We start from the raw sequence: 15,614 nt of genomic DNA, 5'->3' as shown, positions 1-15,614 counted from the left end.
TGTTGAGAGTGGGATTTGAACCCACGCCCTTTCGGACCAGAACCTTAATCTGGCGCCTTAGACCAACTCGGCCATCTCAACACTACGATTCTCAAGTTGCACATTAATAAATTACCGTAACTAATCAGCACTAAAAGATCTTCCAAACTGGTTAATTAATTTCTTTACTTATTTCCCGTTCACTAATTAACCCGAAGGTCATGGGATTAGACGTAGTTCATAGCAAAACATAATATGTAGTGCATACTCGATAAAATAGTCAAGATGCATGCAAATTTGACCTAAACACCAACGTTTTAAAAACAAATTGTAGCATGAAGCAGTGGACAAATAAAAAGCAATCATCACTAACACTTGATTTCAGTTCTTGACAAACAGTTTGTTGATTATCAATATGAGAAAAGGCCAAGAATATTTCCTATTTCTAACAACTTCAAAATGTGGGGAAGAAAAGAACTTGGTACATTTATCATTACACGGAACAAGAAAATAAATCCCATAAATCTTCAAGCTTTCACACAGCAGTTGAAGTAACTGAAAATGCTCCTCCTTGTCTGGCAAAAGAAATTAGAAATGCAATGAATGTTAAAACAAGTTTAAAGTGGAAATTTCACTATGATTTAATGGCAAAAGAAAAAGAACTATGAAGAAGCAACAGCTACCAAAATATATCAGCTCAACTAGTGAAACATATATAGCATTAGCCAATAAGCATAGTCTACAATCCTAATAATTTTATCTTCTTTATTTTCTTTTGTTATAACCATATGGTATCTGGAATTTATTGGCCTGACTAATCTAGATTCGAGCTGTGTAAAATCCATAAAAGGGGAAACGCTCCCTACCAGGAAGACATGTCCGAAGAGGAGGCGGGCGTCCTCTTATAAGTTGACCACCTTACCCGCTAGGCTGACCCTTTATAATCCATTCATTAAGGTTTGGAGATGACACCAATCAGAAGCACAAATCGTGCAAGTGCAGCCGGAAAACGGACCGCAGTGCAACGACTAGGACTCTTTCTCTATTCTCAGTGTTCAAACCAAGACCTCTGATTAAAGATAAAGATCTCGATTAAGTTAAGGAAGGATGAATTTTATACATCCCATCTTATCTTTTGGTGGCATCTTCCTTAATTGTATGTGAAGATTAAGCAAAAAAGTGGTCTTCCTCTCCATTTTGAAGTTTTATCTCTTCAGGTTCTAAACTTAATTTTGTATGGTTAGGATATCATAGCCTTATAAAGGCAAGGGCACATGACAAAAACGAATGCTATTTTTGGGAAGATAGACACGTTGCTACAACATCCATAAAAGGAAAGGGGACAAAATTTTGTGATAGAGGAATAGTTCGGGTGGTGTGGTATCTCTCCACATTATCGACCAGAAGTCTCGGGTTCGAATCTTGAGATGGAGAACTTTTTAGTGAAGAGCGCTCCACCTTTCTTAGTAGGCCCTAAACAATGCACGAGTCCAAATTCGTTGAAATTATGAGCTTCATATATTGGATGGTTAAACCGTAAAAACTAACACTTTCAGATCAATGATATGTCATTCAAACAAGTGGAAGAGATTTTATCTGCAAATAGAGCTACATTTTCATCACAAGTCAGACACTACCTGACATGTGACAGCAATTGCATGTGCTTTGCTAAAATTAGAACACTTGCTCAAAGTCTCAAACAATTTTCTGGGCAAGAGAAATTGCTTTATGCAATAAGGCAAACATCACTTTCTTGCAACTGTACACAAATTTCATGTGACTTTGTACTAGGGACGGATGTGGAGTTCTAGTTACGGATTCGGCAAAATTCAGTAGCTTTATCCAAAAATTTATATTTGTGTTAAGAAATCTACTTAATATGTATAAATAATTTATTCAGAACGCACTAAACCGTCTTTTCTAAAACCCAAAACTCATAGACTCAAATTACTGAATATGCCTCTGATTGTACTTATCCAATGACCACATTCTATCAACATCTATGAGAGGAAATGCACATGAGAAGAACATTTGTGCTTTATTAAAACCATTTATGTATGGAGCCCATGAATCCAATAACTGCGCTTCTTACCCTATTGTGTATGCTAAAAAGTTCAAGTGATTTCCAATAATGCACAACCAACACAAATTTTCATTTACTACCATTTATAACCTAACTAAAGGTTGTCTTGATAACAACTTACACCTAAAACCCGGCCATTGAATTTGGAAATAGTCACAAATATCTCAATATAAGAGTTACTAAAGTTAGTCGTCAGATTGACAAATATATGTTGTTGCTCACTTTTAATGACTGACATAAAAAACAGAAATAATAAAAGAATTTTAGGTTTGTCCCTGCATGCCACCACCTACTGGCAAGCAAGTTCAATCTCTTTATAAAGACAACTAAGCATTGCGCCGCACCATGCAGTGGCGGAGCCAGAAATTATACAAGAAAATTTAACAAAATATTAGAATATCACAGTTGAGATTTGAACCTATGATCTATAGTAACTTTTGAACCCCTTTATCACTAAACCACATTTTTTCTTCATTTCAAAGGGATTCAATAATTTACATATAACCAAAAAAGTTTATTTTATCATATGTGCGAAGTATAATCTTTTACGGCATTCACTTAAGCCCCCTTTTCTCTACTTAGTTCCGCTGCTCGCATCATGGCCTTACTCAATGGCGGAGCCACAAATTACACTAACAAGAGAATTCTAAAGGATGTAAGAACGGCATATGTGGGATTCAAACTTGTGACCTAACACAATTTTGAACCACATATTTGCCATTACACTTAACAAATTGTTCTCTTATGTCTACAGAATTAAAGAAATGTTACCCTATTTGCACACTATAATTCTCCGATGTCATAGTATTGTGGCTCTACCACTGGCCCTATCACATGTACCCCTCTAAATACTTTTTGTCGCTCTTCATAAATAATTGACAACTACTAGTCTCATCCATGAATTGGATGCCATATTGGAGCTTGCTAAATTAACTAAAAACAACTGTACTAGTTCAAAACTAAAAATGAGGCAGCACAAGTCTTAGCAAAACAAGGATAAACAAATAATTAATGTCACAAAATCTTACAGTTGGAGAGTGCTTTTGATGGTAATTTTGATCATTATTGTGAGGTGAGTTGTCTTTATTCACATTACTTGTAGTTGAGGAATTGAATTCTTCCTCATTTCCAAGACTGGCTCTTGACTTGTTATATTTCCTATTCTCTCTAATTTTTGAGAAATCCATGGAGTAATCTGGCATGGCACCTTTTGTGTCCCAGTCCCCAAATTGTGGCACTGATAGCCATGGTGCTGCCTTCTGTAAATTAAATTGAGAAAATTAATTTATGGTCAATTGCATATCAACAAATCCACCGGTTCTACTTGAATTTATTCCAAATATTTGACGTTTTAGAAAAACAAGATATTTTACTTTTTTTTCATTGGGTCGCCAATCTACTTGCGAAACGAGGAGGCAAGAAAAACTTTTGAACAAGTTGTATATAGTCAGACCTCTCTATAATAGTCATTCTATATAACAATATTTCATTATAACAGTCATGTTTTATGTGAAACGGATCTTTTATGTTATGTTATATTATATGTTAATGACATTGTTTTAGAGAGAGATTTGACTCTATATATCAGTTCCTCCTTTGTTTGTCGCAGACGCGCTACGGGCAGACAAATTATGGACTATTTCTGCTAAGAAACTTTTGGGTAATACTTCTCCTTTATAACTATAAATATTGTTTTCTACCAAAAAACAGTTAAATGAGACTCATAGTTTAGACAAATACTTTTAATTGATCTTTTTTATTTAAATTTCGTGCTCAGTTGAGTACAATTCTTTGGCTTATCATGTCACTAATAAATTTATTAAGGAAGTATTAACAAAAATATATGTGCATTGTATATTGTCTAGCTGGAAGATGATACATATTTTTCCTTAGTTGACCTTTCCATTTTCAACTATTTGTACGGTTAGCTTACAATTCAAAGTTTAAATTTGACTACCGTGAGCCAACATTCTACCACAATTTTTTTTAAAACAAATGAAAATTCAAAGTCATGTCGTCCACAACTCCTCAGACAACCCCAGAAGAAGAGTATGAAAAGACAATTTTGACTAATTACCCCTATTAATTTTCTAACACAAATTCTTCACACATATTATCCTTTAGAAGACTAAAATTGATCATATTGATTAAACTTGAATAAACCTGGAAAAATCTAAACACAAAAAATTTCGATAAATTCTTTTGCACAATTACGCATAGACAGTTCGTGCATTTCTAAAAACGTAGCCGCACCATACGCAGTGGCGGAACTAATTTTTTTATCAAGATGTGTCAAAATATAAAAAAGTAAATATAAGACGAAATTAAGGGATAAAACACATTATATATATATATATATATAAAAGTTCTTTTTACGTATTTATACGGTGTAATTTTTTGACGAAGGGTGTCGGTTCTTGGATGCATGTGGCTCCCCACTGACCATATGTTTATATATGGACAATAAATGCAAGATATCTATCTTTCACACGCACATCTATGACTTAATCATGATTAAGTGCTACTAGTATATATTCCCACATTAGTTTTTAACTTCTATAGTTAATCAAATTACTTAATTTGGTATAAACACTGGGCACAAATAAGTATAAATATCAAGAAAGGTAATACCTCAGAAAAACAAGACAATTACAGCTTTAAATTCCAACCAAATGCATTCAACAACAGCAAGAAAAAGTAAAAGTTGAGAAAAGAAATTTGAAAAAAAAAAAAAAAGGAAGAAGCAAGCAATAGCAAAAGATGACTGCTGTTTTTACCTCTTTGCGATCTTCCATTGCAAGACGAATTTAGAAAGTATTCTGAAGTTATTTTTATATGAAAAGGGCAAGAACTGGAACAGTTATTGGTGTAGAGAAGTTGACAGAAACAGGGGAAGGGGTTTTTGCTGTGTTGTGTAGACAAGTCAATGAGAAATTAGGATGGTATAAAAAGAAAAATGGAAGAGAACAAGTAGGCCCTTTGGTTAGGTTTAAATACTAATTTGCCGTTAGGATTTTAAATTTCACATAAAGGTACTTTACTTTTTGCACTTTGGCCTTTTTGTCCCCCTTTTCTTTGTCGCATTGAGTTGTTCAATGCCAGTTATAATAAGAAAATGAATTTTTAGCCTAACTCAACCTTTAAAAGTGAATTAACGCATTATGAGTATCCAATATCATATAAATAAATCATCCCACCCTTAAAGAACCGATGTTGGATTCAACAATGAGTCTTTGACAACCATCAAACTATGGTGAGATGGAATACATTCTTAATTGAATGTCCCCGTTCATAACCTTGAGAATGACAACATTTCTAGTAAAAAAGTTTTTTTTTTCTATTTAATAGGCCTTATGATGCACGAAGGAGAACCTTGGAGCAATAATCTAATTGTCTCTGTGTGACAAATGGGTCACAAGTTTAAGCTGTAGAAGCAGCCACTAATACTTGGAAGTAGGTGTCTACGTCAACCCCCCCCCCCCCCCCCCCCCCCCCCCCGTGCAGCCCTTTCCCGGATCCTGCAAAGCGCGATATTTTCTGCATCGAACTGCCTTTTTTTTTTTTAGGCCTTATGATGCACGAATTCATTTTAGGCCTAAAGAGAGCTGACACTTGGTTGCAACTAATCAATACTACTAAGGCGACAAATCCAACAATAATACAATAAACTAAATAAATAGTCGTGTGTGTTGAGTAAAAAGCCTAGGATAGTGGATTCTCTAATCATGAGTTCTTTCTTACTGCTAATCTCCTGATTAAGAGCAATAATTTTCTAAATTTATTCTTTCAAATTAACATTAAGCGACAGTTTAAACGACTCACAATAACCGGTCAAAGTTGTGTTATGCCTAACTTCCACTTTTCAACAGAAACTTAACGTTCTAAATTTTCCCAAAGTATTACAAGATATAACAGAACAATTAACACAGATCTCTTCATTCAATCACAATGAATATATCATTGAACAAGGAGAATATAGAAAATAGCTTAATTATAGGAAATACAGTCAATAAATTACCCAATAATAGGTTCCATCAAAATCCTAAGTGAGAGGTTTAACCGTTCATTATTATTTTCCGGTGAAAACGGACTTAATCAGAAAATCGATTAGAGATTTATTTTTATAGGGTTTGAAGACAAGTGGATCGTATCCAATCTCGAGAACTCTTTTATGAGCCCGCTTTGAAATACTAGTGAATATGGATAAGGCACAATAAGCTATCAAGATAGGTAAACAATGATTCAAGAAGCTAAAAATGCGTAAATAATAAACTTGTGTCTATTGCCCTCTTGAGAGAAAAAGTAAGGGTTACAAGAGTGTGAGCAAGATGATGCCTTTCTTCTACCCTAAGCTATCTTTATATAAGTCAAGTTTAGACTTTTCAGACCCTGAAGTACGGGTGATGTGACCTCTCTGCAGCCCCAACGTTTCTGATCGAGGTCGGCTGATGTGACCCGAGTGGGTAAAAGTGAAAGCCAGTTTTATGACACCTCCGGACCTCCCGAACACCCGATCACTATGTTTAACCCCAGATACCTCTTTCTCCCAATACAATAATTATCTAACTGAAAAACACATCAATTATTGTCAAAACAATTTCCATAACGACGAAGATAGAAAACTGGTAGAGAAAAACTCTTCGATTCAACTTGTGCAAAGGACTTGAGGATCTTCAAAGCTCAATTCTACTTCAATGATAGTGTGTACTCCTTTCCGGGTCGAGTAAGCAGTTGAAAGTAGGTTTAAGAGCTTATATATCATTTGACATTGCCTTAATTCGGAATTTGCAAAAAGGTTGCCTTGGCACGATGCTTATGCGACGTACTGGGCATGAGCCAGCTATCCAATGTCCGGGCGTGGTGCCTGTTGTCACTGCTGGAAAATCTCTATTTTCCCATTGAATTTCCTACTGAAAAATGATCAATGACTATTTTCCCACTAAATGTCGGCGGGAAAAATTGTAGTGTTTTCACATGGAAAAATTAGAAAATTTCCCAGCATTTCAATGGGAATCTGTATCCTACCATGCATTTTCCCAAGAAACTAGTTCGGTGGGAATGAGGTGAGAAATCATATTTTGTAGTATAAATTTCCCACTGAATGTTGGTGTGAAAAACCTTTGTTTCTAGTAGTGTATGCAACGAGCAAGACCCAAGTGAGTCTGCTAGAACCCTGGCGCAATGCTTCGAAGTGATTTTTCTTCCTTTCCCCATGCAATGACCATGTGATGGGGAATTACTTTACTATTTTAGCCTGCAATTGCGTTATCATAATCTGCCCAACTCTGACGATATGGCCAAGCAACGTACTAGCCTTGTTCGTTTGCTTCCAATTTTGTGTATTTGTTCGTTTCAACTTAAATCTTCTCCTTTTTCACCCATGGCTTCCTACACATCAAGATCCTAAAATTAAGATTGATAGACTATGTAATAGTCTATGTAAATATTGTAAATATTCTCTTCCTTATGTATAGTAATTAGGTCCTATAATTTAGCCTAGTATCATTATGATAGGGAGATACCTACTTTGTATATAATGACTTTCATACATCAATACAAATCACGAATTGATTTCCTACATGGTATCATACTAGGTTTCTCCTAAAAACCCTAGCTTCCTAAACCCTAGCCGTCCACCTCCCTCTTCTCTCCTAACCCTAGCCGTCGCCACCCCTTTCTCCTCCCTCTTCTCTCTTCAATGGCTGACAACAAAAATTTCCATTCTGCTTTAACCGTCACGAATGTGAAATCTTTAATCCTAATCACTCTAGACATGGAAACCGGCCATTATCACGAATGGGCGACACTATTCAAAGTTCTAGCCCGCGTCCACTCCGTACTTGAACACATCATACCACCAACTGACACTACTGAACTCACCGCGTACAACGCAATAAAGGCGGCTAACCTTCCGCTCTGGAAACGGCTAAATGCGGTGGTCCTTCGATGGATATATGCCACCGTATCCCATGATATTCTTACCTCTATTCTCGTGGAGGATGATGTTGCAGAGAAGGCTTGGAATCGAGTTGCTCAACTTTTCCAAGATAAAAAACACTCAAGGGCAGCGTACCTCGAAACTGAATTCATCACCAAAAAAATGGCCGACTTCGGCTCGGTTATGGCCTATTATAATAGGCTCAAGTCTCTCGTGGACCAGCTTGCTAACGTGGGGTCGCCGGTGTCCGACCAACGTTTGGTCTTACGCCTCCTTGCAGGCTTACCCGAGACATATGCACACTTTGTCACCACCATCCAGCAGAAGGATGTGCTGCCCTCTTTCTTTGAAGTTTGCTCCAGACTCAAGCTCGAAGACGCAGCTGCCAAGGAACGTGCCCGCGATTCCAGTCCCGCGGCTCTACTTGTTGATAATGATACTCCCTCCCCGCCACCTGGCCGTAACAATAATTCAACTAACCGTCGTGATAATAATCGTGGCAGGAATTCTAACTGGAACAAAGGAAAGGGTAACAACAACAACAACAACAACAACAACCGTGGGAAATCCGGCCGCGGCGGCTGCGGACAGACCAGCAACGGCCAGTGGCCGACGAGACAGCCACCGGCAGGGGGCTACTACTAGCCTGCCTGGCCGCCCTAGTAGTGGCCAATGCCCCTCTTCCCATATCCGATGAGACAATGGCAGCAGCGTCCCACCACACCGCGGACCGGCAGCGGCATTCTCGGTGCGGGTCCACGATCTTAGCAGGCCTATTCCATGCATGGTCTGACCTATTCTGGGTACACTCCGACAGACGTGGAGGCAACCATGCACACTCTGTCCATGCATCAACCGGATGATAATTGGTACATGGACACCGGAGCAACTTCCCACGTGACTGCTAACTCAGGTACTCTCACGTCTTATTTTAATTTGAGCAATAATTCTGGAATCATTGTTTGTAATAGTAGTACTATTCCACTTCGAGGCTGTGGTTATGCATCCTTACCCCCCACCTAATCCTCAATTCCGTCTCCGAAATGTCTTGCATGCTCCAAAACTCATCAAAAACCTTATTTCTGTACGTAAATTCACTAAGGACAATAATGTTTCTGTTGAGTTTGATCCTCTTGGGTTTTCTGTGAAGGATTTACCGACAGGGAGCCGCCTAATGAGATGTGAGAGCACCGGGGAATTATATCCTATCATTGCCACAAAATGGACCACTCCACCATCCACCTTCATTGCCGCATCACCTAGCTTGTGGAATTCCCGACTCGGCCATCCGAGAAATGTTATCCTTAGTTCTTTTTGTAGTAATGCCTTAATTGAATGTAATAGGGCCCGAACTTCTTTTTGTACCTCTTGTCCTTTGGGGAAACATGTTAAATTGCCATTTTATGATTCATTGTCATTTACTACTATCCGTTTGATATCATTCATAGTGATTTATGGACATCTCCTGTTTTAAGTTCTAATGGGCACCGCTATTATGTTTTCTTTATTGATGATTATAGTAATTTTATTTGGACTTTTTCAATCTCTAACAAGTCCCAAGTCTATTCCACTTTTCTATCTTTTAAGGCATTAATACGGACTCAATTCGAAAGAGACATTAAAAACATTCAATGTGATAATGGGCGGGAGTTCGCCAATGGGCATTTTCAATCTTTTTGCGCCTCAAATGGTTTAAATTTCTGATTTTCTTGCCCCCATACCTCTCCTCAAAACGGCAAAGCGGAAAGAAAAATTAAATCCATTAACAACATAATCGCACTCTCCTTGTCCACTCTTCCATGCCCCCCCCCCCCCCTCTTTTTGGCATCATGCTCTCCAAATGGCCACATACCTCCTTAATGTACTTCCCACCAAATTCCTTGGGTATAAATCACCAACGCAAGTTTTCTATCAACAAACCCTTTCCTATTCTCATCTCCAGATTTTTGGGTGTCTATGCTATCCACTTTTCCCATCTACAACTATTCATAAGTTACAAGCAAGATCCATCCCGTGTGTATTTTTGGGCTATCCGTTGAATCATAGAGGATATAAATGTTATGATTTATTCACCAACAAAATCATCATCTCAAGGCATGTCATCTTTGAGGAAACTCAATTTCCCTTCTCCAAATTGCACTCACCAACCCCTACTTCTTATGGTTTTTTGGACCATGGAATTTCTCCAGATACCCTGCATTTTCTGTCACAGCCTCCTCCACCCGTTGTTCCCTTGGTCCAGCCCCTCCCTCCCCACTGCCGAGCAGCCCCTCCCCCCCCCCCCCCTCCGCTGCTCCACCCGTGACTGCCCAACAACCCTCCCCCCACTGCCTAGCAGTCCAACCCCACGGTCACTGCACCACAGCCCCTACCCCCACTGCCCCACCCGTGACTGCTCATCAGCCCACCCGCATGGTCACTAGAAGCCAACATGGGATTTTTAAGCCTAAACAACCGGTCAACTTAAATACTTCTAGCACTTCCTCCATCTCGCCTATCCTACGAAATCCTGTCAGTGCTCTAAATGACCACAATTGGAAAGCTACCATGGTTGATGAATATAATGCTCTAATTAGTAATAAGACGTGGGAGTTGGTTCCACGTTCCACTGATGTGAATCTTATTCGTTCTATGTGAAGTTTTCGTTATAAAAAGAAATCTGATGGTTCTTTTGAGAGGCACAAAGCCTGTCTTGACTGTGATGGCAGGTCTCAACAGGTTGGAGTTGACTGCGACGAGACTTTCAGTCCGATTGTCAAACCGGCTACTATTCGCGCTATCTTGAGCATTGCACTTGCACACTCTTGGCCCATTCATCAGTTGGACGTCAAGAATGCTTTCCTACACGGTGATCTTAATGAGACTGTTTATATGCATCAACCTATTGGGTTTAAGGATCCAAATCATCCACATCATGTCTGTCTCTTGAACAAATCGTTGTACGGACTTAAGCAAGCTCCCCGTGCATGGTTCCAACGCTTTGCAGACTATGTCTCCACTATTGGTTTTTCACATAGTCGATCTGATCACTCTCTCTTTATTTATTATCGAGGTTCTGACATTGCTTACATTCTGCTATATGTTGATGATATTGTTCTCACAGCTTCCTCAGATGCTCTCAGAAAATCCATCATGTCTCTGCTTAGTGCCGAATTTGCTATGAAGGATTTGGGCCCTCTAAGCTATTTTCTGGGTATCGCTGTTACCCGGACTTCACACGGTATGTTTCTCTCTTAGAAAAATTATGCATCAGATATTATAGAGCGTGCGGGCATGACTGCCTGTAAGCCAAGTCAGACACCGGTCGACACTAAAGCCAAACTTGGTGCCACGGCGGGGCCTCTTTGCGATGATCTCCCAATATCGTAAGTTGGCCGGCGCATTGCAGTACCTTACATTCACAAGACCAGACATCTCCTATGCGGTTCAACAAGTATGCCTTCACATGCATGATCTAAAGGTTGCACATATGCATGCTCTTAAACGCATAGTCCGATACATTCAAGGTACTATTGAGTTTTGTCTCCATCTGTACAAATCCTCCATTGCCTCTCTTGTTTCTTATACAGATGCAGATTGGGGTGGTTGTCCAGACACTCGCCGATCCACATCAGGTTACTGTGTCTTCCTTCTGCTTCGACTGTCTAAGCGTACGACAACCTTCTGCTTCGACTGCGGGGGTGTGATAGACTATGTAATAGTGTATGTAAATATTGTAATATTCTCTTCCTTATGTATAGTAATTAGGTCCTATAATTTAGCCTAGTATCATTCTGATAGGGAGATACCTACTTTGTATATAATGACTTTCATACATCAATACAAATCACGGATTGATTTCCTACAAAGATCAATAGGTCAATTTTCACTAACCAAAGCACTTAAAAAGCACACAAAATATGAGGTAAAATACATAAATTCTATGTTAAAATGACCTATTATCCCACACTTGGACTTCTGCTCGTTCTCGAGTAAAACAAGACATCAATCAAGAATTACAAGCAATCATTCAAGATCATTATGACTCCATGTGAAACAATTTTGAACATAGATCAACCACTTGACTGCTCATCATTCAAGATCGTTCTGACTCCATGTGAAACAATTTTGAACATAGATCAACCACTTGACTGCTCATCTTCATGTATTAAAAACGAATAAGGTATCATTACCCCCTCACCTAGTAGCGTTTTTGCTACGACACACCTTACCTAATTTTTGGTCCTATCACCCCCTAAACTATTTAAAACTGTAATATTTTACCCCCTTAAGGTTGACGTGGACACTCGCGTGTGACCAAATATTTGAGACGCGTAAGAGTTCCAAAAAATAGTTTCTAACCAATGGGAATCTTCCACGTGTCAATTCCAAAGCTCCATTTTATTCCCCCACCGTTCAAAATTAATTCCTTTAATAATAAACCCGACCCGAATTACAAACAAAACAAATATGACCCATGTCTCAAACAAACTCCATTCTCATATATTCATCCCATTACCCGACCAAATTAGAAGATTACCCGACCCAAATTAGAAGAACACAAGTCTCAAATTCTCTCCTTTTTCAACTAGTTATGGTGTATGATATTTTAGGGCTTGAAAATAGCGAAATTGTTTCTCCTTTTCTAATTTAGGGCTTTTAATTTATTCCCCAATTTCTGTGTATGATAATTTAATCCATGGTTGGGTCGGATAATATTTGGGTGGGTTTTGGTTTGGGAAATAATTGGGGATGGGTTGGTAGAGTAATAAAGATAAATAAATTAAAAAGATAGAAGGTAGCGGCTTCGTGGGACCCACAACGCGTGCACACACCACATATAATTTATTTGGTCCGAGTGTCCACGTCAGCCTTAAGGGGGCAAAATATTATGATTTTAAATAGTTTAGAGGGGCGATAGGATAAAAAATTAGGTAAGGTGCGTCGTAGCAAAAACGCTACTAGGTGAGGAGGGTAATGATGCCTTGTCCCTATTAAAAATAGAAACTATGCAACCTCAGAATTTAATTACTTAATGACAATATCCTTAACATGTCCTCTATATATGTGATCATTTTAACTTTATTTCCTGGTCAATGTCGGCATGCATATATCTAGTAGGGAAAACATGTGTTTGTCAGGTTCGCTTCTTCTTAATTAGGTTGAGCTGGTTCGACTAAAAATATTATGCTTGTGTACAAAACTATCTTCTTTTTCTTCTTCTTCTTTTTTTTCAAAGTTTTGTGGGCCAAGAGACAATCGCCTATATAGGGGCTTATTGCACAAGGAGCTTGCGGGTTCAATTCTTAATTGGGTTGAACGGGTTTGACCATAAATGCTATGCTTACACAAGACTATAGAGCTAGGGATTTGTGCACAAGGCTCTTATAGGACGATTCTTCTTAATTTGATTATGTTGGCCAAAGAAAGTTATGCCTACAGGCTACACACAAGGCCACTTTTTTTGCTGAAAATATTTTGTGACTACTTTAGGACGACACACGATGATCAACCAAAGGGGTTTCCTGCAAAAGGCCCTTTGCATAAGAAAAGTTTAATTTTTATCCCAACGAATATAAGATATTCAGCTCTGCACTTTGGAGATTGGATTACTAGCCATCTGAAAACATCAGCCCTAAGTATTTCTTGTAATGTTAATGCAAAGATTGTTGTCTCTGGTAGTTATACCGTTAATTGTTTTCCTGTCATCAATGTTCAATTGTGTGGAACGTGTCATCATGAAAATATTACGGTTAAATAAATGATACTTGTGTTTGTTTAAAGTGTTCAATTTTGACAAATCTAAAGGACTAAGACGGTGTTTGGCTAAGCTTATAAGCTACCGACTTATAAGCACTTTTTGGCTTATCTGCATGTTTGGTAAAAATAAAAGTGCTTATAAGCTAAGATAAGCAATAAGCCAAACGTTGGCCTCCCCCAACTTATTATTTTTTAACTTATAAGCACTTTTAGTTTGATCAAGACTTTTACTATTCTATCTTTAATTTTATTTTGTAATCCATGAAAGCTTATAAGCACTTTTTGCTTGATCAAGATTTTTACTACTCTATCCCTAATATTATTTTGTAATCCCTAAAATACCCTTACTCTAACAAAACCCCTAACCCTCTCCATCACGTCACTTCCTCACCCTACGTCTTTAAAAATTAAACCCCAACAACTCGTGATTTGATTGCTTAGAATTTTTATCACAGTTGAATATATGAATTTAAGTAGCAACAAAGAAAATTTCATTAATTGCATATGCTTTTCTTCTATTCAAATATTTTTTTATAATATTTGAGTATGTTATACTAACGAATTTTAGTATAATTATTAACTATTTTATTAAAGCTTATGATTTTAATTTAGCTTATCACAAAATAATTTATGTTCATAAGAAACAATTTTATCTAATCAATTTTATATTAAAAATAAATGAGGCATAAATTATTTTGTATTTGAATTAATTTGGAGTTTACGTTCTTATTAGTATAAACAACTTTAAGGGTATTTAAGTTATTCTAACAGAAAAATGCTTATCAACACTTTTTTGCCAAACACTTTGGCAACTTATTATCAGTTTCAGCACTTTTATCCAAACGCGTAACTGCTTATTTATTAAATCAGCTTCAACACTTACAAATACTTATCAACACTTAATGTTTATCAGCTACTTTAAATCAAATAAGCCAAACGGGCTCTAAAATTGCTCAAAAGAATAATTAAGGGGCTACCTTAAACCTAATCCCAAACATAAAGGACTGCTTTTGTCATTTACTCCAAAATATCTTCCCTAAAGCACATTATAGACCTCAAAAAAAAAAAAAAAAAGAAGGAAAGGAGAGTAGAAATAGCAAATATTTTATTTTCACTAAATGATCACTATTCAACTACCACGTATGGATAATATAATAAACCTAACAATAAGAGGAAAAAGAAAATTCTTGACAGAAATAAATAAGTTCATTTCTCATTTGCAGGTAATTGGTTATTCCAAAAAAAGGCATTTTCTGCAACTCTTCGATGCTCATCTTCTCTATGCTGCCCTTCCGAGAATTCAATGATTTCAAGAATCTGTTATTTTTTATTAATTTTTTATAATTTTAATGCAGTTTATTATATAGCTATTAAAGTTCTTCTCAAATCCAACAGACAAAACATATTAAAAAATTTGACGGAAACAAAAAATACATACTTTTAAAAATTTTATGGACCATTTTTTTTTTAAAAGTATAACTAAGCAACTATTCTGAACCAACCGAGACACAAGAGACTATTTTATTACTCGCTGAGTCCACTTAGTCATTAACATCCCTTAAAAAATACTAATTTTTTAATCTGACTAAACTATCTCTAATTAAATAGATATTGAAATTTGATCACATAACACTTAATAGAGATAAATCTGAAAAACAAATTTTTTTTTTTTTTAATTTGATAAGTGAATATTTTTTTTTGACAAAAAAAATTAAATGAACACTTTTTTTTATCGGGAGGGAGTACTATTTTATTCGGAATATCTTCCTAGTACGCACATTATAGACCACAAAAAACGAAATAAACAAAATGATCACAATCCAACTACCACGTGTGAATAAGCCAGACATATATAACAAACCTAAATAAATTATA

General features: G+C 37.1%; 1 protein-coding gene and 1 non-coding gene across 2 annotated transcripts; both read right to left on the bottom strand.

Moving 5' to 3' along the window:
• On the bottom strand, nucleotides 1–81 carry TRNAL-AAG (transfer RNA leucine (anticodon AAG)). Its single transcript has one exon. It is a non-coding gene; the product is annotated as a tRNA-Leu (tRNA).
• A 242-nt stretch (nucleotides 82–323) lies between these two features.
• LOC132640486 (uncharacterized) lies at nucleotides 324–5,016 on the bottom strand. The gene is made up of 3 exons (XM_060357087.1): nucleotides 4,840–5,016; nucleotides 3,091–3,321; nucleotides 324–554 (listed from the first exon to the last, which is right to left on the bottom strand). The coding sequence occupies exons 1-3, from the start codon at nucleotides 4,855–4,857 to the stop codon at nucleotides 507–509; spliced, it is 297 nt and encodes a 98-aa protein (XP_060213070.1). The 5' UTR covers nucleotides 4,858–5,016; the 3' UTR covers nucleotides 324–506.
• Between the last annotated feature and the right edge of the window lie 10,598 nt (nucleotides 5,017–15,614).

This window comes from Lycium barbarum, chromosome 5, assembly GCF_019175385.1.
Source record: "Lycium barbarum isolate Lr01 chromosome 5, ASM1917538v2, whole genome shotgun sequence".
Taxonomy (NCBI): Eukaryota; Viridiplantae; Streptophyta; class Magnoliopsida; order Solanales; family Solanaceae; genus Lycium; species Lycium barbarum.
The sequence above is the reverse complement of the archived record's forward strand: the minus strand, read 5'-3'. Positions and strand labels throughout refer to the sequence as shown.

Excerpts from the sequence above, each read along its gene's own strand:
- LOC132640486 (XM_060357087.1), bottom strand. Across the intron at positions 555-3,090 it reads ATCAAAAGCACTCTCCAACT|ACAAGGAGGAGCATTTTCAG; the intron begins GTAAGATTTTGT and ends TTCTTTTGCCAG.